The sequence below is a fragment of the Oryzias latipes genome, chromosome 2, assembly GCF_053564925.1.
Source record: "Oryzias latipes strain Hd-rR chromosome 2, Olatipes_Hd-rR_3.1".
Taxonomy (NCBI): domain Eukaryota; kingdom Metazoa; phylum Chordata; class Actinopteri; order Beloniformes; family Adrianichthyidae; genus Oryzias; species Oryzias latipes.
This window is the reverse complement of record NC_136238.1, coordinates 24,607,155-24,632,530: the sequence shown is the minus strand read 5'-3', so window position 1 is coordinate 24,632,530 and position 25,376 is coordinate 24,607,155. Positions and strand designations below refer to the sequence as shown.

The 25,376-nt window shown below is 43.7% G+C and overlaps 3 protein-coding genes across 7 annotated transcripts in view; 1 reads left to right on the top strand and 2 right to left on the bottom strand.

Moving 5' to 3' along the window:
• Nucleotides 1-25,376, bottom strand: part of LOC144986719 (NLR family CARD domain-containing protein 3-like) — a 674,722-nt gene that overhangs the window by 578,206 nt on the left and 71,140 nt on the right. The gene's annotated exons all lie outside the window — the stretch shown is intronic.
• Nucleotides 1-25,376, bottom strand: part of LOC144987033 (uncharacterized) — a 95,671-nt gene that overhangs the window by 41,838 nt on the left and 28,457 nt on the right. The gene's annotated exons all lie outside the window — the stretch shown is intronic.
• LOC144986916 (uncharacterized) lies at nt 1,492-25,376 on the top strand. 2 transcript variants are annotated; one of them, XM_078935646.1, is made up of 3 exons: nt 1,492-2,230; nt 3,032-3,448; nt 21,611-25,376. In XM_078935646.1, the coding sequence occupies exons 1-3, from the start codon at nt 2,059-2,061 to the stop codon at nt 23,422-23,424; spliced, it is 2,403 nt and encodes an 800-aa protein (XP_078791772.1). In that variant the 5' UTR covers nt 1,492-2,058; the 3' UTR covers nt 23,425-25,376. The 2 variants fall into 2 exon arrangements, with proteins under 2 accessions (XP_078791772.1, XP_078791777.1); XM_078935651.1 differs by lacking the exon at nt 3,032-3,448 and having other exon boundaries at nt 1,493-2,230.

Sequence of the window (25,376 nt, the reverse complement as noted above, 5' to 3'; positions counted from 1 at the left end):
ATCTTTGCAGAAGACACAGAAACAAGAAACAGCATTAAAATCTTTGCAGATTGTCGGTGAAAAATGTTTGCATTCCAAAGATCTTTAATTTTTTTCACTTTTCTTTTATTATCTTACATCTCAGTTATATAATCAGGAGCCCATTCTTCCATCATCAGTTTAGTGCGAGAGGTCATTTTCTTCCAGAAGAGGCTGGGTTCATTCATATTAAACACCTGCTTTGGATGATCATTATTCTCCCCGATTATCTTCCTCAGAATAATTTCTCTGCTTCATCTGAAACAGCTGATGCCATTTCTCCATGCAGGGGCACAAACATGGGTTAAGATTAAGGAAACGCTGGCAGCAGCTGTAAAATATTCTTTAGCATCCGGCGAGGACGCCTACGAGCCGGTGTAGGTACCGGATCGACTCGGGCTGCCGGATGTTCTCGGGGTCCTTCGGGGTCCTTCGACCAACGATGACGTCACACTATTTGATTGGCTGTAAGTTGCCACGACCAATGAGTTAACGTTGCTAAGTTTTTTTTTAAACTTTATTGACAGTTGAGGTATCATACATTGAATAACGAACAATAACAATGTAATCAACATTACCTCGAAGATCAGTCACCATTGCCAAGCATAACATATTAACATAGAAAATAAAGAATAGAGGGGGAAAAAAAGAAAAAATGAACATAACACACAAATAAATAAAAACATAAGTAAAATAAAAATAAAATAAAGGAACATAGAACCAATCTAAATAGTCTAATACTAGTTAGGGGTACTCGTGAAGTTTGTATTTCTGAACAAAACTAAGCAATTTCAAGCCATTCTTCTTTTTCATATAATGAAGTGATTGAAAGTAAAAACAGAGCTCTTTATGAAATGTTATAAAAAAGTGGTTTGGTCTTCAAAAACTTATTTTTGTTTATATAAAACTTTCCTTGCAATATCAGGATATTAAGAACTGTATTTTCTGGTCTATTATATGATACCAAACCCAATAGAACATTTTTTGAGTGTAAATGAACTGGCATTGCAATTTTGGAAGAATACCAAAAGCACAACTCATCCCAGAATAATTTTATAATTCCACAGTTAAAGAATAAATGATCCACCGTCTCAATGTCATTCAAACAAAAACTGCAGTCATTCTCTTCAAACCCAAAACGAATCCTCAAAAATTCCTTAGATGGGTACGACGTCGCTAAGTAAAAATTCCATACAATAAGAATTTCAAAATTAGTGTTTGTCTTTGTTAATAACTGTACAGTTTAATGTTTATTAATAGTCGTAATTATTCTCTTTAGAAACAGGTTTCTTGGGATCTTTTTGCTTGAAATTTTCTGGTTTTTTTTTTTTGTTTACTTTTTTACCTAAGAAATTTCTTTATTCATGACTGTATTTTAGAAATGCAATAAACGAATGTGATCGGGTTTAGTTAGTATCTGATGTGTTTTGTAGTCAAATCTGAACATTGGAGACACAGTGTGATGACAACACGACAGCTCTTAAAAAGTTTCCTTGATACATTTTTTTTCTATTTTGATTTTCTCTTTTTATTATCTCCTGAAAATAAACTGTTTACTTTATACTTTATTTGCCAGTCAAGTTAAAAGGGCTTTTTTTTGCAACCATCGACATCATAATATGAGCTACAGACAACACTCCAGACCAGCTGGTGGCGCTAAAGCACCATGACGCTGTTAGCCAAACAAAGAAGAACAGCACGAGGCGCTAGCAGCGTTAGCTTGTTAGCAGGCTAGCAGCGTTAGCTTGTTAGCAGGCTAGCAGCGTTAGCTTGTTAGCAGGCTAGCAGCGTTAGCTTGTGTTGAGAGGTCGTTGGTGTTTTGTTGGGACGTTTGTGAGGTTTTTGGACAGAAAGGACGATACGTGGTTCGTGTGGGAACTCTCAGCATTTTCCAAAGTGTCGTAAATGAGTGAAGAAGTGTTGAACGGAAAGACAACGTGGATTGCTGTGATTGTGAGACTAGCAGATGATCGATCGGAGCTGCAGTGAAGAGGACGGCGGTGTTTGTGGGAGTTGGAGCTGAAGATCGGAGCAGGAACCATGTCTTCCCTTCAGTCTCTGAGAGAGTTGATCGGCGAGCGACTAGCTGCTGCTGCTGAAGAAATCTGCAGACTCTGTGAAGGAACCATCGTCCAGTACGAGCAGGAGCTCTGTCGTCAGCGCAGACTGCTGGATGTCATCTGGAAACCACAGCTGCAGCTACACCACATAGGTATGTTAGCTTTATCAAAGAATCAGAGAAGAAGCCCTTTGAGCTTCATGCTCTTAGTTTTCTGTTTTACTTTGTGTACTACTTTGTGTTATGCAAATGAAATTGCCTTGTCTTACTCTCATAAGTACAATTCACTTGAGGTAATTGTAACGCATTACTACCCACTTCTGCATATAAATATATGAAGGAGCTAAGCCTACAACTCAGCTACTGAGATTGTTTTGACCCAGGGTGAGGTTGTCTGTTTGCTCCAGACATTAAAATGTCCACTCCCATTTTGTATGTCGACACATTGACATTTATTTGCTGTCATTTTGCATACATACTTGCGTGTGACATTGACCAGCCTGCGTTCTTGTGCTCGTGCGGTACTGCGGTCAAAACCCTTTGCCCTTCCGGGCCAAAACACCTAACAAAAACTGTGACGTCTTCCCTTACATACAGAATCTCCCTACTCGCAGTAAGGTGAACTACAATCACATTTATGGCTCCTATAATATATATATATATATATATATATATATATATATATATATATATATATATATATATATATATATATATATATATATATATATATATATATATATATATATTCATTTCCATTAGTCTCTTTTGGTTTAGTTTGGTTTTGGTTTAATAACCACCTCTGTGTATATATTCATTTCAATGAGGCTCTTCTGGTTCTCCAGACTCCTCAGACATTTTCTCCAATGATCACAGAGTTTATTGATGCTTGAAACAACCCAAAGGTCCGGACACATATAAAAGGCTCCTTGTTTTGTTTGTTTTTCCTTGCAGTCCTCCCCCAGCATTGGATGAACGAAGAGGAAGATCTCTGCAACCAGCAGAGGAACTTCAGAGTGGAACAGGAGGAACCAGAACCTCCACAGTTTAAAGAGGAACCAGGGGAACTCTGCATCAGTCAGGATGAAGATCAGTTTGATCTGAAGCAGGAGACTGATACCTTGATGGAGGTTCCTACTTATGAGGAAGATGAGAACAGTGAGGCAGATCTAAACAATCAGCAGAGCTTTAATGTAACTGATAGTCAGGATGAAGAAGGAAACCAACATGAAGAATCAACATCAACTACAGATGAAGAGACAGAATCAACATCAACTACAGATGAAGAGACAGACTTACAGAACAGAGATCAGAGGAAGAGGAGGGACAGAAGTCATGTCCAAAGTGTGGACAGCTCTGACATGTCAGCAGGTCAGTGTGACTCTGATCTTCATCTCCACACTATCGGTATGTTCACTTCAACAATGGTTCTATCTTGAGCTTCAAGCTCTCCAAACATGCAGTCCATCAACAGCGTGTCCTGGAAGAGTCTCTTCTGTCCCTTCCAGTTGAAAAGACAGAAGACATTGTTGGTCAGTGCAGCCGACAACATTCTTCAAATCATATGATCTTAGTTAGTCCCTCCAGCTAACGACAAACAGGAAACCTTAACAGATCAAAGAGAAAATTGTTAGCAGATAAAAAAGTACAATCTGTTTTGTCGTCTGTGGTTCTAAGTTTGTAGTTCAGTTCTTTTCAGCAGATTTCTCTGTCAAACCCAAAATCCATCTAAGCCTCTTTGATGTCTCCATGTCTCCAATTCCAGACATTCAGACAGATTCTATTTCCAAAACTACATTTCAAGCTAAAACCCAAAGACAGGGTCCTGCTCATGGATCTGCAGACAGAAAAGATTCAAACCTGAACACATCAGTGAAAACTGCTTAGTGTCAGAATTGTTCTCCATCTTTTCTGGACTGATTCTTCCTCCAGTGCAGCTTCATTTTCATCAAACTGCTCCTCATTTTATTGATGTCCTATTAATTTATTGGCTTTCTGCCTAGCCTCTGCCAGCTGCAACTCAATTAACTGTTTATTGAAACCACAGCTGCAGTTACACCACATACAAGGTATGTCACCTTCATCAAACAAACAGAGAAGCCCTTTGAGCTTCATGCTCTTCTCTTTGGTGACCCGTCTGTCACCCAGTGGCGGTTCCACACTAAACTTACTCTCCGGGCGGGGGTATGTATGTACTATGTATGTGGGTGCTGAAACCGGTGTCAGCTCGATGCGGGTGGGGTGTATGGAGTCCTATACTGTTCATAATTAAATAAATAAATATTTAATTAAATAAATAAATGAGTAATTATATATATATATATATATATATATATATATATATATATATATATATATATATATATAAAGGCTTATAAATAAAAAGGTTTTTCACAATTTCATGATCTTTTTATATATTTACAAGAGATTTATTGGTTGATTGTGTATTTGCATGAGGTCATATTTATTTAATTAATTAAATATTTATTTATTTAATTATGAACAGTATAGGACTCCATAGGGGTGAGGTTTTGTGTGTGTGTACTGAAACAGCTGTTTCTGATATTAATTTAGCACCCAGATCCGGCCATAAATAAAATAATTTCAAAAGAGACAAAGACAAAAAGAAACAAAATGAGTAAAGTATAAATATTCAGACCGGCCTTCCATTCATTTTCTTAACTCGTTTGATTCCTTGTCTCAAGGGGTCTCAAACTCGCCGCCTGCTGGCTATTTGCGGCCCCCAAGATGATATTTTGCGGCCCCCGCCTTAATTTGAAAGTTTAATGTTAATGCGACCTGCCATTCTGTATGAATGACACCTCTTCAATTTTGTATGCGGAGCTGAAGAATCAACCAATCACAGTGAAGTATATGACTCTTGGGGGCGGGGCTTTGACTGGGCTTGAAAGCACAGTAGAATATTTAAGGTAGGAAACCTGACCGCCCCCTCCCCGGACCAGGAGGAGTTCCTTACTTTACTTTACTTATCTAAATACATGCAGTCAATGCTGAACCTTTCTCTGGGTCGCACAGACCCGGAGGAGGGCTGAGGTTATGGTTAGGGTTAGGCGCGCGGCGCCGACCCATCTCCCGGTCCTGCAGGAGGTGGGTTGCTTCGGAGAATAAATGTCCCACACCTACATCCGTGACAACTAACGGGGCTCTAACATTAAACACGTGCTAGAGACAACATAATGTACACATTGAAAATACGTGGGGAAAATGCAACGATAGACGTGAGATGAACCAGCGCCGCCCCTGGATCCGCCCCCGGGGGGGTGGTATTTTAAATTATTTTAATTGATCATTCAACTGCAAAAACCGTCAGGACACATTTCCCATAATGCATTGTTTTGTAGTCGTTGGGCAGCTTGCAGTTAGTGCAGTACTAAGTTTCCAGCTGCGTTCGCTCAGGTTGGGGCCTTGATCCCGCCTCTTTCTGGTGATATTTTTGTGATGATTGACAGGTGATGTTGGAGCAAAAACAAAATCATACGTCACTCACAAGGTGATCTGCGCAGCGTTTTGTCCACCTGGGTGATCTCAAACACGCTTATTGTGCATCTTGGCTACACATGTTTGGTGTTGCCAACATGAATTTCCATCTTTTTTTTATAAAAAATATAGGAGTGGATGACCGGCTGCTCTACAATAACTTGTGACCGGGGTTTGTATGTGCAAAAAGTCATAAGAAAGAAAATCCAACAGTGGTTACTGAATTTTGTTTCTCCTTTACCAATTTGTTGTTTAAAGGGCAAACATTCAACACAGACTCAGCATCGGGGGCACAAACTCTCTGACTGCTTCATTTTCTATGTCAATAAGTCCAAGTTCAGTCCAGATATACTGACAATCATCTTCATCCACACTGAGGGTCTTAGCTGTTTCGGAGGAAGTGCTGCCAAGTTTCCAGCAGTAAGAAGTAGACAAGAGAAGCCATGTTCAGAAGAACCATTGATAGAGGTTACAGAACTGTAGAATTTAAGTCTTCTTTTGTGTTTAATAGTTATGATTCAACAGTGTTAACTGAACTGTGTTAGTAGGGACATTTAAATTAGAAAACAGCAGATATAGAAGATTAATTAAACAGAAATGTATTAATGATTTATTTACTTATTGATTTTTTTATTTACGTATTTTTTTTGAATGAGAATTTTATGAGTACATTTTGTACATAAAATGGTTAATAATAGAGTACAGTAATAGTATAGTACATGTCCTCTCTGACAAAATGGTGGACGGTGAGATAGCAGTGGTGAGTCCAGACCAGACCTCAGCAAAAAAAAAAAAAAACAGCAAAAAACCCAAATCCAATCTACGATATGGACTCACAGTCTCAAAGTACAGCTTCGGGGGTCATTACTGACCTCAAAGAAGACATCTGTCGTCCGAGGGTTGAACTACAACTGAATGACGCTCTCCTGTCCAAGTTCATGGACGGCTCCTTCGCCCATTTGGCGGCTAAGCTGCCTCAGTGCTGCACTCCAGCTCCATGGGATCCGTCCACCTGCGCATGCCCTTCTTCAACTTCAACTCCTAAGCAACGATCGCTGGATGAAGAAGTGGTTGTCCGAAGGCCCAGAAGGAGTTCTGATGAGACCTGGAAGCCTCCTCTCCTGAGTCTGTCCAACCGCTTCGCTGGTCTGACCACAGATTCTCCCGCTCCTTCCTCAGCGACTACAGCGACACAGACTCCACCAGATTTGGGCTCAACTCTCGATTTCCCCTCTCTCCGGAGAGACGCCACGGTGATCCCGGAGGAAGAAGGAAAAATCGCGGCATGCAGAAACCCGGTTCGGGCCCCCAGGATTACAACTAAAGGCTCATCAGGATCAGGCGAGCGTCTGCAGTTGGATTTCCCCGCGTCCTCGCGGGCTCCAGCATCTTCCTCCCGCCGTCGAATCCTGAAGGAAGCCGTCCACTTCCATTCCAGCAAGGCTCGGGCCTCGCCGCTGCTGACGGACCACCGGCCGCAAGGTGAGGCCGCAGCTGCCGCTGTCGTCATTTGCCTGTCGGCGCTACACCTCAGCCCGCGTCTTTTGCTCCCCTGTTTGCCCCGTCAACAGCGATAATCGGGGATTCTATAATAAGGAAGGTCCGCTTCTTCAACGCTGTCACTCACTGATTTCCGGGAGCCACGGTTCTGGATATTCTAGAGAAACTCCCAGACCTGCTGCGATCTCTCCCTTCCACAGTCAGGACGCTGATTTTACATGCCGGTTTTAATGACACCTCCTATAGAGAGTCTGAAACTACTAAAAAGGCGTTCATCAGACTTTTTAATTTTTTAAACTCCTGCCCATCGACTGTTTTTATTTCGGGACCCCTCCCCTCCCTCTCCCGCGGCCAGGGCCGCTTCAGCAGGCTGCTGAGTCTGAGCACCTGGCTCCAGTCTGTTGCCAACCTGAACAAGTTTGTTTTTATTGACAATTTTAATCTGTTTTGGAACAGAACTTCATTCTATAAATCTGATGGTATTCACCCCAGTCCACTGGGCAGCAATGTTTTAGCAGCCAACATCAGACACTCTGTCCAGACTTCCCCTGTCCCCATCATGCCCACACCTGTCCAAACCTCCTCTTCATCCGTACAGACATCGGTCTGTGGAAGTGACTGACTAGATTTGGTTTCCTCCAACCTCCCCCAACAAACCATCATCACTGCTTTCGTTCCAAGACCTGCTGCCCACCCAGTCTATCCTATTAGGACTATTATTACAGTCAGGTCTTCTGTGAAGGGACATGCGGAGAGAAAAACAAACACTGTTTTCCAGAGGCGCCGGCCAGAGGCGCTGACCACAGTGTGCTCTCCTTTCTCCCCCGCTCTACTCCAGATCCTCTCTGTTCCACTAACTCTACTACAGTCATCCTTGGTCTCCTCAACATCCGCTCGCTCACCAATAAAGGCCAGCTGGTCCAGGACATTCTTGCTGACCGAAAGCTGGACTTTCTATGCCTCACAGAGACTTGGCAGCAACCTGGGGACTTCACTGCAGTCAATGAGGCAACTCCATCTGGATTTGTGTACACCAGTGAGCCACGCACACATGCACGAGGTGGTGGTGTCCTGATGATCTATCGTGAGTCCTGGAAAGTCCTTCCTGTCTCTGTTCCTACTTACTGCTCATTTGAATATACTGCATTACTCCTTTCTGGTCCTGCCCCCCACCATAGTTGCTACAGTCTACCGTCCACCCAAATACAACAAGGATTTTCTAAATGACCATTTACATCTCCTGACCCATTTCACTTCACAGTCTCAGAACATTGTTACTCTTGGTGATTTTAATTTCCACATAGATAACTGTAATAATCCTCTTATCAAAGACTTCTTATCCTGTTTAGATAGCCTTGGATTGCAGCAATTTATTCATTTTCCCACTCACTGCAAAGAACACACGCTGGACTTAGTGTGCTGCTCTGGACTTACTCCATCTGATTGCAAACCTCACACACTTCCGTTCACTGACCATAAGCTCATCACCTTTAATCTCCTGCTCACCGTATCCAAACTCAAATGCCCACGCATCATATCATTCCATAAGACACAAGCCATCAACACTGCTAGTTTTTCAGCTGATATCAACAACCTTCCCAGAGTAAATGGGCGACACGGGGCGACAGTGGCTCAGGTGGTTGAGCGGGTCGTCCAATGACCGCAGGGTTGGCGGTTCGATCCCCGCTCCCACCAGCCAAAATGTCGTTGTGTCCTTGGGCAAGACACTTCACCCTCCTTGCCTCCAGTGTGGCTCCACTGGTGTGTGAATGTGCATGAATGTCCTGGTGATGGTCAGAGGGGCTGTAGGTGCAAACTGGCAGCCACGCCTCTGTCAGTCTGCCCCAGGGCAGCTGTGGCTACAACAGTAGCTACCATCACCAAGTATGAATGAGGAGTGAATGAATAATGGACACAATGTAAGCGCTTTGAGTGACTTGAAAAGCACAGATAAATCCAATCCATTATTATTATTATTATAAATCCTGATGCCACACCTGACGAGCTGGTTTTGCAGCGTAACAATGACTTGCAGTCACTTCTAAAAAGTCATGCACTCCTCAAAACAACATCAGTTTCCTTCACCCATGGTTCACACCTGCACTATGTCAGCTCAAAGCTAAAGGCAGACAACTGGAAAGACTTCAAAATAAAACTGGAGTCACAATTCATAAGGACATGTACAAAAACCACATTCTACATACAGAGGATATCTACAATCCATCAACAGCTCACAAGCCAAGCTGCAGTCTCTGGAGTGGACACCTTCACTCCTCCCTCGGTTCTGACAACCTTTTCAAGATTTTCCCTTCCTTCTGTCCAAACCATTTCTGACCTCATCACCAACTCTAAACCTTCCACCTGTCAACTGGATCCTATTCCTACAGCTCTTGTTAAATTCTTTCTCCTTTCTCTTCTCCCATCAGTAACCAACATTATTCACTCCTCTCTCATGTCTGGTATTGTAGCACTTCTGTATCGTTTCGGTACATAACCTGAAGTGTATTTTTACTGCTTTCCTTTCATAGACATTTATTTAACTGGACGGATCAACTCTAATGTCACCCATAGACCTCTACAGGCTGTTACCTAAATTGTCAGCTGACATTGAACTCTGCCATACTGGATTAAGTAGTTTTTTTACCCTCTTGTTTTTGTTCACACCCGCGGTTTAATAAATGTTAATAAATAAACAAGTAAAAAGTTTTTTTTGTCTAATGTTAATGAAGCTGTTGGCTTATGACCACATATGATGTTGTGATTGCATTGTAAGAGCTTTTCTGTTTTTCCCCTTAGTTGAGTTGAACATAACTGTTGTTAACTTCCTAAAACTCAAACCAATCTGTGGAATATGTATCTATTTGCCTCTCATCTCCTGTCTTTAGAAGGTCCGGTAATGTGTTGCTGATGAGGCCAATTACTGTTTTGTCACCTGCAAGCTTAAGGATGTTCTTAGGTCCATGCATGGGTTTGCAGTTGTGATTGATTGGGGTTAGAAGATGCTGGGCAGAGGGAGCTGGTGTTGAGTTAGCCTTGGCTTAGCTCTGAGACCTCACGCCATCTTCACCCACTTCCTCCCGACCAGGTGGAGTTATCAGCCTGTTCTTGTGTCAGTTCTTGTATCAGTTGTTCTTGTCTTTTCAGGGACTGTTCGAAGACTTTCAATAAAACCTTTAAAGATGGAAAAAAAGAAAGGAATTGTTAAAGATATTGGATCTGGGTCAGTGTCTACATCCATTGTTGTGTATTTTTTCATTTTTGGTAAGGATGTGCTGACTAAAACATTATTTTCTATTAAAATTTGTGCAGTTCTTCACTTTCTTTGATTGTGATGACCTTTGCCTGTTCAGGTGGGCCATTTGATTTAATGAAGACTTTGCAGTGTATTGTCCACTTCAATTGTATTATTTTTTTTTTTTTTTTGGAGAAACTGCTTTCCGTGCAATTTCCATTCAGGTAGACTTGTTGCTGGCTCTATTAGGCTGGCTCTCTGTTTTTTTTTTCTTTCCATTAAAGCTGCTGTGTACATTCGATAGTTTAACCAGCATTTGGATTGGTTCTTTGTAGGACCTGCCTCTCATCTATGGATGTTTTACTTGTCATTTTTATGCAGCATCTTTGGCTCATTTTCTCATTTTGATTCGCTGGTCTGGAAACGGCGATCCTCGTTAGAGGTAAGATCGGGCCTAAAAAATCCAGCCCGACCCGACACAGGCCCGCGGGCATTAAAGCCGAACTCGCCCGAACCCGACCAATTAACTTGATTTGCAGGCCCGAGCCCGAAGCAAACCCGAAATTTCAATTCATCCCATAGTATTTTTGGCAGAAAAAACCCCCGCCAGATTTCTTGAAGGTAAAATAATCTACATATTTTTATGATCATGAAAGTTATTTTCTTTCGAACAGAGAGTGGTCGCTGCAGCTGCGCGCGTATAAGCTCGCTGTTGTGGCATAGAGTTCCGCTGGAAGCGCTGCGCATAGGTTCCTCCCTACATGATAAATGCATTTGCACAACGAAATAACGCTGGAACACAGAATAAGAGGCCAGACAAAGAGAGTGAAAGAGAGATCTTGATGCGGACTCGCTTCATTACGCGGGAAATACTGCAGCCGCGGCGGTGCGTGTTTGCCTTTTCAGTTCCCCTGTCTTAAGTTTATCCTTGTCTTCTTGCTACTCCATATCGGGGATACCTAAACAAAATGGATGCGGGCGACACGTGCACAGAGCTGCGGGTGGCCAGCGCCCCCCTCTTTCTGCCAGTTGCTGGACCGCAGTGTATGTCAATTAATGGTGGGCTGGTGACTGGTGGGAGGGGGCGGGGTCTACCTGTGTGTGTGTGGGGGAGGGGGTTTGCTGAACGTTCTCCCTCTGAGTAAGAAGCTGGCTGTGCCTTTCGGTTCATGCCGTAACCGTTCTGACATACAGGATTAATAAAGAGCTGTTTGACAACCGCCCGCCTAAGGAGCTTCTTTGCAGCCATTACAATATGTTTATTAGAAAAGTCAGCGAGAGAGAAGCCCGACCCGAGCATAATGACTGGCATTTACCCGAATTTCGGGTCGGGTCGGGCACTAAAACACTAAAACACAGGCACTAAAACACGGGTCGGGCACTAAAACACGCTACGAATACCCAAGTAGAACGCATCTCTCAGCTACGGTGATTCCCTCCATGTGCAATAATGTAAAAGAGAAAGTTATTGAAGGTCTGAGCAGATCTTGAAAAAAATGTGAAAAACATACATTACAAAAAAATACAATATATCAGTGTGGTGTATGTTCACCTGTTCAGAATGCAGCTAGAGAGCGGTCCGCTGCAGAAGAATCAACACGCACCCCAACACACGTGTACGCTCCTTCCTAGCCCTACACAAGACGCTCCGCGCTCACACACACAGTCAATCTACAACACCTACAGAGTTAGTTCATTAGTTAGATAGGTAGTAGTTAGTTGTTACTGTTATTTGTTAATAAAGAATAGTACGTTGTAATTAGGGATGGGTACAGAGCCCCGGTATTGAACAAGCCCCGGTGCCACATTCAGAATCAGAATCGGAATCTTTTATTATCATTCTGCAGTGCACAATGAAATTTTTTCCAGCAACTCTCGTCCAACAATATGAAAAGGTAGAATAAAATAAAATAAGAATAAGGAGCTATATAAGGCATAAATACATAAATACTGTACAGTAGAGTGGGGTGAATATTGCACATGAGTGGGTATTCCACATTAGAATGGATATTGCACATGCAGCATGAATATTGCATACATAGTTTAAAATACAGTCAGAGCATTGTCAGCTGTGTGCTGACAGGGGTTAGTGGGTTATGTTAAGTCTGGGGGGAGGGGGCGGTTTCGTTGACCCAGTTGTGTGATGTGGGGGGGGGGGGGGGGGGGACCTCACTGCTCTTGGGAAGAAGCTGTTCCTCAGTCTGTTTGTGTGAGTTCTGATGCTCCTGTATCTCTTCCCAGAGGGAAGAGGTACAAACAGGTTATGTCCTGGGTGGGTGGGGTCTGCAGCAATACGACCAGCCTTCCGTTGGACCCGGCTGTCGTACACTGAGTTGAGTTGTGGGAGGGGTCCTCCCACAATCTCCTGTGCGGTTTTCACCACCCGGGCCAAGTCCTTCCTGTCTTGAGCGGTGCAGCTCCCGTACCACACCGTAGCACTCAGACAGAGGATGCTCTCAATGGTTGCCCTGTAGAAGTTCCCCAGAAGTTGTGATGAAAGTCCAGTCCTTTTAAGCTTCCTTAGAAAGAAGAGTCTCTGCTGAGCCTTCTTCACCAGGTGGGATGAGTGCAGCGACCAGGTGAGGTCAGATGTAATGTGGATCCCCAGGAACTTGATGTGGTCCACTCGCTCCACCTCCTCCCCGTTAATGAGGAGGGGGGGGTGTGCCACCTTTCTAGTCCTTCTAAAATCCACAATGAACTCTTTGGTCTTGGAGGTGTTCAGGATGAGGTTGTTGTCAGCACACCATCCTGTCAGGTGCTGAACTTCCTCTCTGTAGTGAGTCTCATCATTGTTGGATATGAGACCCACTACGGTGGTGTCGTCGGCGAACTTTAAAACCAGGTTTGTGGAATGAATAGCGGAGCAGTCATGGGTGAACACACCCCTGTGGTGTTCCTGTGCTCAGGATCAGAGTGGATGATGTTGAGTCCCCGATTCTCACCACTTGGGGCCTGTTGGTGAGAGTCTTTGATCCAGAGGCACAGGGAGGCAGGCAGACCCAGGTTGTGGAGCTTCAGTATCAGCTTGTCCGGGATCACCGTGTTAAAGGCTGAACTGAAGTCCACAAATAACATCCTGACATAGGTGTCAGGATGCTCCAGGTGGGACAGGGTAGCATGCAGGGCTAATGAAACTGCGTCCTCTGTCGATCGGTTCTCCCTGTAAGCGAACTGATAACTGTCCAGAGTAACAGGGATGATGTCATTCATGATCACCGGTGTCAGAGCGACCGGCCGGTAATCATTGAGGCACGAGACAGAGGATTTTTTTGGCACCGGCACGATGATGGAGGACTTGAGGCACACAGGAACTGAGGTGAGCTGCAGGGACCAATTGAAGATGTCCAGGAAAACTCCAGCCAGTTGATGTCCGCACAGCTTCAGAACCCGACCTGACACCTTATCTGGTCCTGCGGCTTTGCTGGTGTCGATCCTCCTCAGAGTGGAGCTCACCTGACGTAGCTGCAGGACGAGAGGCTGGGACTGTTCCTCCAGCTGTAATAGAGGACCAGAGTCCCTGCTGCTGCCGGGCGTCTCGAAGCGTGCAAAGAAGGTGTTTAGAGTGTCAGGCAGGGTGGGGTCATGAGTGGTCTGCTGCATGCTGCTCCTGTGGTCTGTGATGGTTCTGATGCCTCTCCACATCTCCCGCGGGTTGTTATTAGCAAAGTGCTGTTCCACCCGTTGTCTGTGTCTGCGTTTGGCCTGGTTGATGCCCCTCCTCAGCTCTGTCCGGGCTCTGCTGTAGGCCAGCCTGTCACCTGACCTGTAGGCTGCATCCCGAGCTTTGAGCAAAGACCGTACTGTTCCATCAAACCATGGTTTCTGGTTTGGGTAGACTATTCTTCAAGACTGCAGTATCGTTAAGATCTGACCTCAACGGTTCTGCTATCGGTATTGTAGAAGACGCATTTTTTTTTGTGTCCCACAAAATATAAACATTATCTGTCATTGTTAACTCATCAAGTCAGACAATTGTCCGTTAATTAATGATGACATTAATTTCGCAATTCTCGCTGGAGAGGTCTGTCTGGCTATTTGCGTGCGGGGGGGGGGGGGGGGGGGGGGGGGTTGGGGCTGTTGTTCAGACAGTACGCGCCGCGTGCACACACACAAGACAAGGCAGCGCACACACAGTCAGTGGTGATCTTGTAGGGGACACGTGAGCGCCTCCCCAAAAAAATCCTTTTATCCCCCTATATACCCATTTCCGTGTAAATTTAATGAAGTTTGCGTCAAGGAGCCCCTACCATCCTGTCACCTTGCTGCTACGATGACCGTATGTTGTGCTGTCTGTGGTGGTGGTGGTGGTGGGTGCTCGCGGAGCAAACAATGAACAGGTAGAAAGGCGGGCCTTAGACTCGCCGCTTATGGTTCCAGATCCGCAACAAGCTGACAGCTGCTTCCTAAAACTTAAAAATAATTATTACCTAACAATAGTTGTCATCCATAAAATTGATATAATTAATTGGGTTCACTGGATTTAAAGAAAAATAAATAAATTGAAATGAGTCTGCACTAAAGTGAATTTATTTCCATAATCTCACTTAACTTAGCTCTGGGTGTTTGACAGACAGAAAAGTCTATTCAAGGTTGAGGAAAATAGACAAAAGATCAAGGAAACATCACGCTCATAAAGAATAAAAATAATTCAATAAATATCCTGTCTGGAACATTCTCATGTATAAAGTAAAATGTTTAGTAAAAAAAACAATGTTAATGTGATTAACAGATAATAAGAAAACAACAGTGGACCAGATTTTTTTCCAAGCACTGAGCCGCTGTCACCGCAGACCCCCGTTAAATTTACGCACCCTTTGCCTAAGACTGCTGCTACGGCCCCCCCCCGGCATCGCATCTGGGCGCGCCCCACTATTTAGAAAGCACTGGTTTAACAGATACATCTATGTTTTTGTGGCGCCTGCGGAGATGACCTGTCATGTTAGTCGTGCTGCCAGTGAGAGAATATAGTACACGCACATAGCACAGCTGGCAAACAGTTGTTTTTGGGGTTTTTCGGACAAACGTTGTCAACATAACTCACTGGAAATCCAAAATACTTCCACACCAGCGTCTTCCGTGAAAGGGGAGGGGATTAAAGTTCTGTTGATGGGTCTCTTGCATCTGCAGGTGCCATGCTATCTTTTGAGCGGCTGTTAGAGGAGGTTGACTCGCAGCACTTCAACACAAGTGTTTTTTTACGCTTGGCAAGTAACCGGACGCAACATGGGGGCATGGTAGCATCGACGATTCCATTTTTTAATCCGAAGTTCGAGACTGTGACTTAATTTCGATCGATTTTGATTTAAAGTCAAAATCGTGACACCCCTAGTACACTGATATTCAGACGTACTATGCAACATGTCCTACTTGCCAGAAAACTGCCATCACACATAAGACAGAGCATTACTGCACCCACTTCCTATCATTTCCACACTGTTCAGGAGAATAGCCATGGACATTGTTGGACTTTTATCTGAGAGCAGCAGTGGTCACGAGTAGGGATGGGTACCGTGCCCCAGTATTGAGCGAGCCCCGGGGCAACATTCTTCAAGACTGCAGTATCGTTAAGATCTGACCTTAACGGTTCTGCTATCGGTACTGGAGAAGTCGCTTTTTTTGTGTCCCACAAGATATAAACATTATCTGCCATTAGGGTTGTGCCGATGGACGATATCATCGTCCATCGGCACAGGCGAGTCGACGCCATAAGCCGCGGTTACATGTACAAAATATCTTGATGGGATCAATGGTCGGATTAGAATCCAACCGTGTAGATGGGCCCAGAAATTTTTTTTCAGAATATAAAAACGTCCACTAAGGTCATTTCGGTCGGAATAAATCATTCGCACATGCGCAGTATTCGCACATGCGCAGTTTGAAAACCGGAAAGGGATACAACTTCCTCCGATGTCATGACGACGATGTTTGACAGCAAACATCGTCAACGGCCAAATTAGGGGACATCGCCCAACCCTATCTGCCATAATTAACTCAACAAGTCAGTCAATTTTCCTTTAATTAATGATTATATTAATCTTGCTATTCTCTCTGAAGAAGAGAGGTCTGTCTGACTATTTGTGTGCACGGGGAGCAGGGCTGTTGTTCAAACAGTACGTGGCATGCGCGCAAAGGAATGCTACCAAAGTTATAGGATGGAAGAAAGAGCTAACGGTCCGAAATACGGCGGCTCTCTGTGTTTTTGTAAAATAACCACCATGTTCTCACAGGGTCGTGGTGCCTTTAACACTGTCAGGTAGTACCGAGCAGGTAGAAAGAAGAAAGCAGCAAAAGCACATGGAGGGAGCGTGTCTGTGTCTGTGAATGCCGGCAGAGTCAGTTGCGATAGTGGCGATCTCGCAGTGAGTGCCCAAAAAAATAGAAAATCCTTTTATCCCCCTAGACTAAGACCACCCATTTCCGCGTAAAATGAGTTAAATTTGCGTCAGGGCGCCCCCACTATCCTGTCACCTTGCTGCTACAATGACCATATGATGCGGGAGACAGGCGGGGGCGGGGCTTAGACTCATCCGCTTATGATTCCAGACCCGCAATAAACTAACAGCTGCTTCCTATTAAAACATAGTTGTCATCCATAAAATTAATATAATGTATTGGGTTTTCTGGATTTAAAGAAAATAAAGACAAAGGAGTCTGCATGAAAGTGAATTTGTTTCCATCATCTCACTCATCTTAACTCTGTGTGTTTGACAGACAGAAAGGTCTATTCAATGTTATGGAAAATGGACAAAAGATCTAAGGAAACATCACTCTCATAAAGAATACAAATAATTAAATAAATATCTTGAGAGCATTTTTAATAAATACAAGTATTGCCAAATTAACTATCACTATATATCGGCAAAAACCTTTTTTCTAACACCCCTAGTGTAGCGGCTCCCTGTGCTTTCATCTCAGTGGGAAACTGATCCAAATGGCTCTTAGAGAGGTTCAGGTTGCCGACTCTGGTCTAGCACATCAACGTTGCATTCCATGTTTTTATTGGAACATTGTCATGTATAAAGTAAGTGTAAAGTTAAAAAAACAATGCTGTTGCATAATGAGGAAATAAAACCATTTGTTCTTAATTTATTTATTTTTTTATTTTTCATCCTCAAAGAGTATCGATAAGAGTACCGTTAAAATGCCGGATCGATAAGCATTATCAATAAGAGTAGTAGTACCGTTAAAACTTTAACGATACCCATCCCTAGTCACGGTTCCTAGAAGCTTTTCCCCTGCACACCATTACAGCTCCTGCAGTCATGAGAGCGTTAATTCAGTTTTTCTCCAGGGTAGGAATACCTGATGAAATTCTGACAGACCTGGGAACCAACTTCACCTCCCGGTTGATGAAACTTTTCCAACAGCAGCTTGGCATCACTGCCATCAAGGCGACTGTATGTGAGAACTGTTGGCGCCTCGCGGTTCCTCCATTTTATGCATCAGCAGCCTGATTCCTCGTGATCTTTCTGGTTTTTTGTTTTTGCACTTGGCTGACCAGGCCATCTCCATGATTAATTCCAACAGACACAGACGCAATGCCTGGCTGGGGGAGGCTAATATTGCTGATGTTCTCACTGTTTGGCCTCACCATCCCTCCCAGTGGCATCTTTTGGCTTTAGTGATACAAAAAGTGTTTTGTATCAGTTTAGTTTTCGGCTGTCATATCAGTCATGTTTTCGACTACATTTGTCAGACGCTGCTGGGTTGGTGTAATCCTATGGGCTCCCCTTTGTTTTGCATATTCTTGATGGGCCTCCGTGTTCCTGTTGTTCTGGATGTTTCTGTCTTGTTTTTGGTCTCTAATTCTCGATGCTTTGAGTGGTTTTGTTATGACGATGACTGTTTGGATTTTTGGTCTCCCTTCACTTGTTTTCTGATAGTCAATCCTCTCCCGTCATAATTCCGCTGAGACTTTGAGGGCTGCGTCACTTCTCACGGTTTGCGCAGCTGCGCTGTGTCCTGCGCGTCTGTTCCTCATCCAGTAATTATGAAAAAGAAAGTTTTTACGTGTCTGCTGCAGCTAATCATATATCGGCGTGAGATGGATAATGCACTGTAGGCAGGGGGGGGGGGCCTTCTGCCCTGCATTGAAGATGTGTTCTATAAAATGTTCTGTGGCTGACCATCCAAAAAAGGAATACTTATGCAAACTCTTTTGTAATGTTATGTAAACTCTTAAATAAGGTTCTATAGCTAACACCAAAAAAGGAGAATATCGTAACATGTTTATGGTGTTTGTATGACTGGCCCCCAGAAGGAATGTTTAATATAAAGTTTCTCTCCGTAAAAGGGAGTGCTCTGTAGAAGGCATTCTGACATGTTTATGATTAGCCTACATCCAGGGTGAGCTTGCGGGGAGGGACTGGCCATCCATCCCTGCGGGCTGACCTTTGCATCAAAGAATATATAAGATAGGTAATCCTAATTTGAGTCAGAGTCTGCTCAGGGTTACGTACGAACGCCCAGCCGGAGTTTGTTTCAAGCCACTCTATCGGGACTGTTGGCTCTCCAGTCCGTGTGTCACGGTAGGGGCAGATGAATCTTTTCTGTTGAAACTGCATGGCTTAAACTCCTGTGTTATGTTGTATGACTGTTTTGAAGCGGGGAATAAAAAGACACATTTTATTCTAGCTTGCAGTCTTTGAGTCATTTGTTTCTGCTCAGTGCCCACCTCCCTCGAACCTGCAAAAAACGCGGCGTTACCTTTTCACCAGTACAGAGTTCCCTCGTTTATTGCAGGAGTTTCGTTCTAAAAATAACCATGATTGCTGAAATCCAAGGAGTCTGATTCCAGAAGTTTATGGCAGTAAAACTCCTCACTGCCTAAATACACTTTTCTCAGACATACATGAACATTTTTTTCCTTTTTTTCTTGTTTGAAATCTCAAACTTTTATGGATCTGATGGATCATAGATTTCTGTAGATCTTAAGAGCTCCGCGTTTCTGTACAGTAGACACGGCACGGACTGAGGAGATTGATTGACGTGGTCTCCAGCCAACCAAGACAGAGAGCAGGGTGCTGTATAAAAAAAGCGGCATAATTGATCTTTAAGAATGAGCTAAACTGGTAAAGATGAACTGCGTCGTAGAAAGGGAAGACTGTCTTCTGTTATGTTTGACAGAGATTTTAGAGGGTTTCAGGTTGGAGCGCAGACTGCAGAAGGGGGGGATAAAATCTCACGTCTTGATCATGTGGGCAGATAAAAAAAAAAAAAACACGGGTCTCTGATATTGTTCAGTGGGCCTTACCAAACATGGAGGCGGGGTGGATCCAGATCGCGGGTCATAGTTTGCCCACCCCTTAACTAGTGTGAAATATTTCATTCAAACGCAAAATATTAGTGCAAAGGTGAGTTAACACCTGTGCTCAAGTGAGTGTTTATGTTCCTCTAAAAATCTATAATGGAAGGTGAAAAGAAGGAGGGAGAGTGCCCTGCCATCCCTACACCAAGACCCCTGGCACAGCAGCTGTGGCAACCAGAGCTCCCCAGAGCCCGCACGGCAGAAGATGGAGAGCAACCGCCCCCCAGGCGATTGCATCCGCCACCCAGGCCAGGGCCAGCAGGACCACCCACGGAGCCCCCAAAGCCAGAGAGGCATGGGGGGGGTGCAGAGAGTGCAGCTCCAGCTCAACCAGGAGAGCAGCCCCCCGCCACGCAGCGAGGACCGAACGCAGGGCCCCGCCCCAGAAGATTGCCCACAGCCCCAGACGAGCACGTCATCATCACCCCAAGAGTTCTGGGCATCCCCCTGCCCGAACCCCAGGTACGAGCCAGGGCCCCCCAAGGGAGACCCGCCCCATGCTCCATGCAGCCACCCACCCGGCCCACGGTTGGCCCATGAAGGAGCAAGGCAAGGGGCCAGCTGCCCCCTCCCAGGAGGAAGACATCCAGGAGAAGAGGGGGTCAACACTAGGGGTGTTGTAAACATGGCTCGTCCACATTTGGAAATTTGGCGAGGCCCAACGCTTGGGGGCAAGGACCAGAACCCACAACACAGGGATGCAGACACCCCCCCCCCGGCTCAGCTGTGATGTGATCCCTTGCCCTGAGCTTTCTTGGCCTTACTCTTGAGATTCCTCTTGGCCTTGCCAAAAAGCTCAGGGATCCCTCTCCCTGCGTGAAGAGAGGGCCGCCGGGCTCAGGAAGCCAGCACCCAGGGAACATGGCCGCCATCGCCAAGGGCCCAGTACCCCTTACCAGGGATGGGGTAGGGGACAGATGGTCCAAGGTCCCACCTTCCTTGTGAAATGCGTGCATGTGTGTGCGTTTATGTTGGAATGTATATTTGGAGGAGTAAAGTGTGTGTGTACTAAGGGGGTGCAGTCAAAATTGGCGGGTAGGGCACTGAGGGGACGTCTCCTGATTACTCACAGTGATGTCCCATCACCCTCCCCACCAAGGGCCCTAAATGTCTACAGTGCAGTTACAATTGGCAGGTAGGGCGCTAAAGGACATCTGCTGCTTGATGGCAGTGATGTCCAAGCACCCTCCTTACTAAGGGCCCTACATGTCTACGGTGCAAATAAAACCGAGAGGGGGAGGGGGGGGGGCTATTACATACGGCAACCACGGTAGGGGGACCACTGCCAAGTAGATCCTCCCCCAAGGTGCAAGGCAGGCTAACCCCCCCCCCATCACCCTGATAAGAGATTATATAAGGAAGAGAGTAAGTTGGGGACAGTTGGTAGACTCCCCCACCCCCAAAAGCATAGCACCCAGGGCCCCATCCCACCAGGCGCCGACCCCCCAGGCCCGCCACCACCCACCCCAAGAGGAGCCGGAAAGCGCGGCCCACACACACACACAAAACATCCACCCCCCCACCCCCCCCCGGAGCAAGTCCAGGTTCCAGCCCCTGGGAGAACTCAGGTCAGGCCTCGACAGGACCGAGACAGCCACAACCAGCCGGTCAACGGAGACACCGACCTGTCAAACCTCCAAGGTCCCTTACTGACGCTCTACCCTCTACCTCCTCCAGAAGTCCCCCCCAGGACAGGGCCAACAAAGCCCCCCCAGCCCCCGCAGACCTGGTGGATGTCACCCAGAGCAATCACGGGCCCCGAGAGGGTTGCCCCGCCCCGTCCCAGAGCCAGGGAAGGAGTGATCCCAGCCCCAGGTGCGGATGGGCAGCCCATCCAGCGCCCCTGGAATGAACAGTTTTTCATATTTTATATTTAAAGATTTAAACTATAAGGTTTCTGACTGAGCAGATTTTGACTTACATTGGTGTTTGTCAATGCACAAACTAGTTTAAAAGTATAAAAGGGCTTTTTCTTGTGTTTGTATTCTTGCAGTTCTCCCCCAGCATTGGATGAATGAAGAGGAAGATCTCTGCAACCAGCAGAGGAACTTAAGAGTGCAACAGAAGGTACCAGAACCTGCTCAAAGTGAAGAGCAACAGAAGGAACCAGATCCTTCACTGATTAAGGTACAGGAGAAACCAGAACCTCCACAGATTAAAGAGGAACCAGGGAAAGTCTTCATCAGTCAGGATGAAGATCAGCTTGATCTGAAGCAGGAGACTGATACCTTGATGGAGATTCCTACTTATGAGGAAAATGAGAAAAGTGAAGCAGATCTAAAAAATCAGCAGAAGAACTTCAGAGTGGATCATGAGGAACCAGAACCTCCACAAACCAAAGAGGAACAAGGGGAGCAACAACTTCAACAGGTTAAAGAGGAACCAGAACCACCACAGATTAAAGAGGAGCCAGGGGAACTCTGCATCAGTCAGGATGAGGATCAGCTTGATCTGAAGCAGGAGACTGATACCTTGATGGAGATTCCTACTTATGAGGACAATGACAACATTGAAGCAGATCTAAACAATCAGCAGAGCTTTAATGTAACTAATAATCAGGATGAAGAAGGAAACCAACATGAAGAATCAACATCAACTACAGATGAAGAGACAGAATCCACATCAACTACAAATGAAGAGACAGACCCGAAGAACAGAGATCAGAGGAAGAGAAGAGACAGAAGTCATGTCCAAAATGGGTATGATGAAAGATATTGTGCATGTAAAAAATGTGGTAAAAGGTTTAGTGGGCAGTCTCAGTTGAAATTTCACATGAAAACTCATACAGGAAAGAAAACATTTTCTTGTAAAAACTGTGAAAAAAGTTTTAGTTATAAATCTAATCTCAAAAAACACAGGACAACTCATACAGGCGAAAAGCCCTTTATGTGTAAAGAATGTGATTCAAGTTTTGGTCAAATGTCTAGTCTAAAAACACACATGAGCATGCACACAGGAAAAAGGCCTTTTTCATGCGAAGAATGTGATTCAAGTTTTCGTCATGTGGCTAGTCTTAAAATACACATGAGAACACACACAGGGGAGAAGCCTTTTTCTTGTAAAGTATGTACAAAAAGTTTTGGTCAAATGTCTCATCTCAAAGCACACATGAGAACTCACACAGGAGAAAAGCCTTTTTTTTGTAAAGAATGTGATAAAAGTTTTGGTCAATTATCTCATCTCAAAGCACACATGAGAACTCACACAGGAGAAAAGCCTTTTTCTTGTAAAGAATGTGATACAAGTTTTAGTCGTATAGATTATCTCAAAACACACATGAGAACTCACACAGGAGAAAAGCCTTTTACTTGTAAAGAATGTGATAAAAGTTTTAGTCAAATATCTCATCTCAAAGCACACATGAGAACTCACACAGGAGAAAAGCCTTTTTCTTGTAAAGGATGTGATACAAGTTTTAGTCGTATAGATTATCTCAAAACACACATGAGAACTCACACAGGAGAAAAACCTTTTACTTGTAAAGAATGTGATACAAGTTTTCGTCATGTGGCTAGTCTTAAAATACATATGAGAACTCACACAGGAGAAAAGCCTTTTACTTGTAAAGAATGTGATAAAAGTTTTAGTCAAATATCTAATCTCAAAACACACATGAGAACTCATACAGGAGAAAAGCCTTTTTTTTGTAAAGAATGTGATAAAAGTTTTAATGATTCATCTAATCTCAAAAAACACATGAGAACTCACACAGGAGAAAAGCCTTTCCCTTGCAAGAATTGTGATGCCAGTTTTAGTCGAATATCTATTCTAAATACACACATGAAAACTCATATAAGTGAGAGATAGTTTTTATGGCTGATAAATGGCGGTCATAAATGCCATTTAGTAAAATACATTAGAAAACAGAAGAGAAGAAGAAGAAGAGAATGAGAAGCTTTTCTTTTGTAACAAAAAAAAAGTAGATAAAGGATTTATAGAAAAATCTCAACTTCAAAAACAGAAAAACATAGAGCAGAAAACTTGTACAGTATATGGGAAAATATTGTGAAAATGCCATTTAGTCTTTTTTTTTCTTTTTCGTTTTTAGAAGAAAGAACTTTTTTTTTATATACTAAAAAGGAAATGTTGGAATATTTCAAGCCTTAGTTTAATTTAGTGAATTTATTGTATTGGTTTAAATAAAACAATGTTCTTTGTCCGGGAAAAAAAAGAACATTATAACAAATGTTTATGTCAAAAACATTTAGTGATCATGTTTAACCCTTGTGCTATCTTAGGCATTTTGCCGTTGGGAGTTGGGTCATCTAGACCCACTAGACAGTGCGCTAAACCATTTTTCTTCAATGATTTGTGATCTTCCCTGGTGTCCATGGATTACATGAAATCTTTCCACCTTTATCCACCTTTGTCATGGTAGGGAGAACACGTCAATGTAAGGGTGGGGTCATCTAAGATAGCACAAGCAATACATCTTTTTCAATGACTATGATGTTACTGTTTGATCAACCAGTAAAGTTCCCTGAGCTGAATCCAGTAAATAAAATCTATGATCTGTTAAGAAGAGGAAGATGAAACACCAGGCCTAATGATAAAGACGACTTGAAGTCTGCTGTTAAATCAGCCTGAGCTTTCATTACATGTGCACCCCCCCAAGCTGGTGGCCTCAATGACACAGAGCATTGATGTAGTAATTCAGTTCAAAGGAGGCATTAACTACATTTTGTCCTGTCATTGTTTTTTATTATTTTAGACAAAACTTATTTAGTTGACCATTGTTGTATTTTCTGCTAAGACAATGTTTATGTTGTCAAAGTGTGTACATTATTATGAAAATGTATTGTAAACGTCTTTGATTTTTTGTCATAATTTCATTGTTGTTTTAGGCTAAAAGAAGGGACTTCAGTTTTTAATTTGTCAAGGCATGTGAGCTAGTAACCATTGAGTGAAAACAGATTTTCTTTTAAATCCACTAACTAATGGAATCACCATGAATCAGCAAATTCTGCAGCGCAGAATTCAAGCGCTGCTTCAATATGCAATGTTTTGAAACATAAAGTGTTGCAGAACATTTAGGATGGAAAAACTGTGGAGAACATTTTCATGTGAATCATCTTCTAAGCTGTTTGTTCCCTTTTGGGGTCACTAAGGCAGGGGACATCCTGCATCCAGTCTGTCACAGGGCCCATGCACTCTCACATTCACATCTAGGGACCATTTAGACCAACCTAACCACTGCACCACCGTGCAACGTGACAACAATTATGTTTATGTTTTGTTGTTTATGTTACTGCTGAACGTAACCAGAATGTTGATGGAAACTTGTTTGAAGTTACAAACCCCATTTCTTTCTTTCTATATAAATCTTTGTGTTTGTATCACTTTTGTTGATTTTGATCTTTGGTTCTAAATGATGCTGATTTAATTCATATAATTTCAACTTTTTTATACATCCAGTAAAAATACACACCTATAGTGAATGTACAAATATATTCTATTAAAAACCAAGAATCGTGGTTCGATCTGTGAGCCATTGAGCTTGATTCATGAATTGAATTGGATCGCCACCTAAGGAACGATCCACAGTCTTAGTAGAACCGCATCTCTACCATTTAGTGAGGAAAAGATTTTCCTAAAAATGTATGAAGGAAGATGCGAATAAAGAACCAGACTGGTGTTTATGTCTGGTGTTCTTGTGATTCATGTTTTCTAGTAGACATTAGAACTGTTCCTCTGTTCTTTTTTGTTCTCAGTGTTCTGTTCCAATCTTACTGTGAAGAATAAAGTGGACGTGAACATCA

What these genes read in the sequence shown, in the direction of transcription:
- LOC144986916 (XM_078935646.1), top strand. Translation starts at nt 2,059, where the DNA reads ATGTCTTCCCTTCAGTCTCTGAGAGAGTTGATCGGCGAGCGACTAGCT. An exon ending in GCTGCAGCTACACCACATAG is followed by an intron (nt 2,231 to 3,031) that starts GTATGTTAGCTT and finishes TTTTCCTTGCAG; the next exon opens with TCCTCCCCCAGCATTGGATG. An exon ending in CAGCTCTGACATGTCAGCAG is followed by an intron (nt 3,449 to 21,610) that starts GTCAGTGTGACT and finishes GTATTCTTGCAG; the next exon opens with TTCTCCCCCAGCATTGGATG.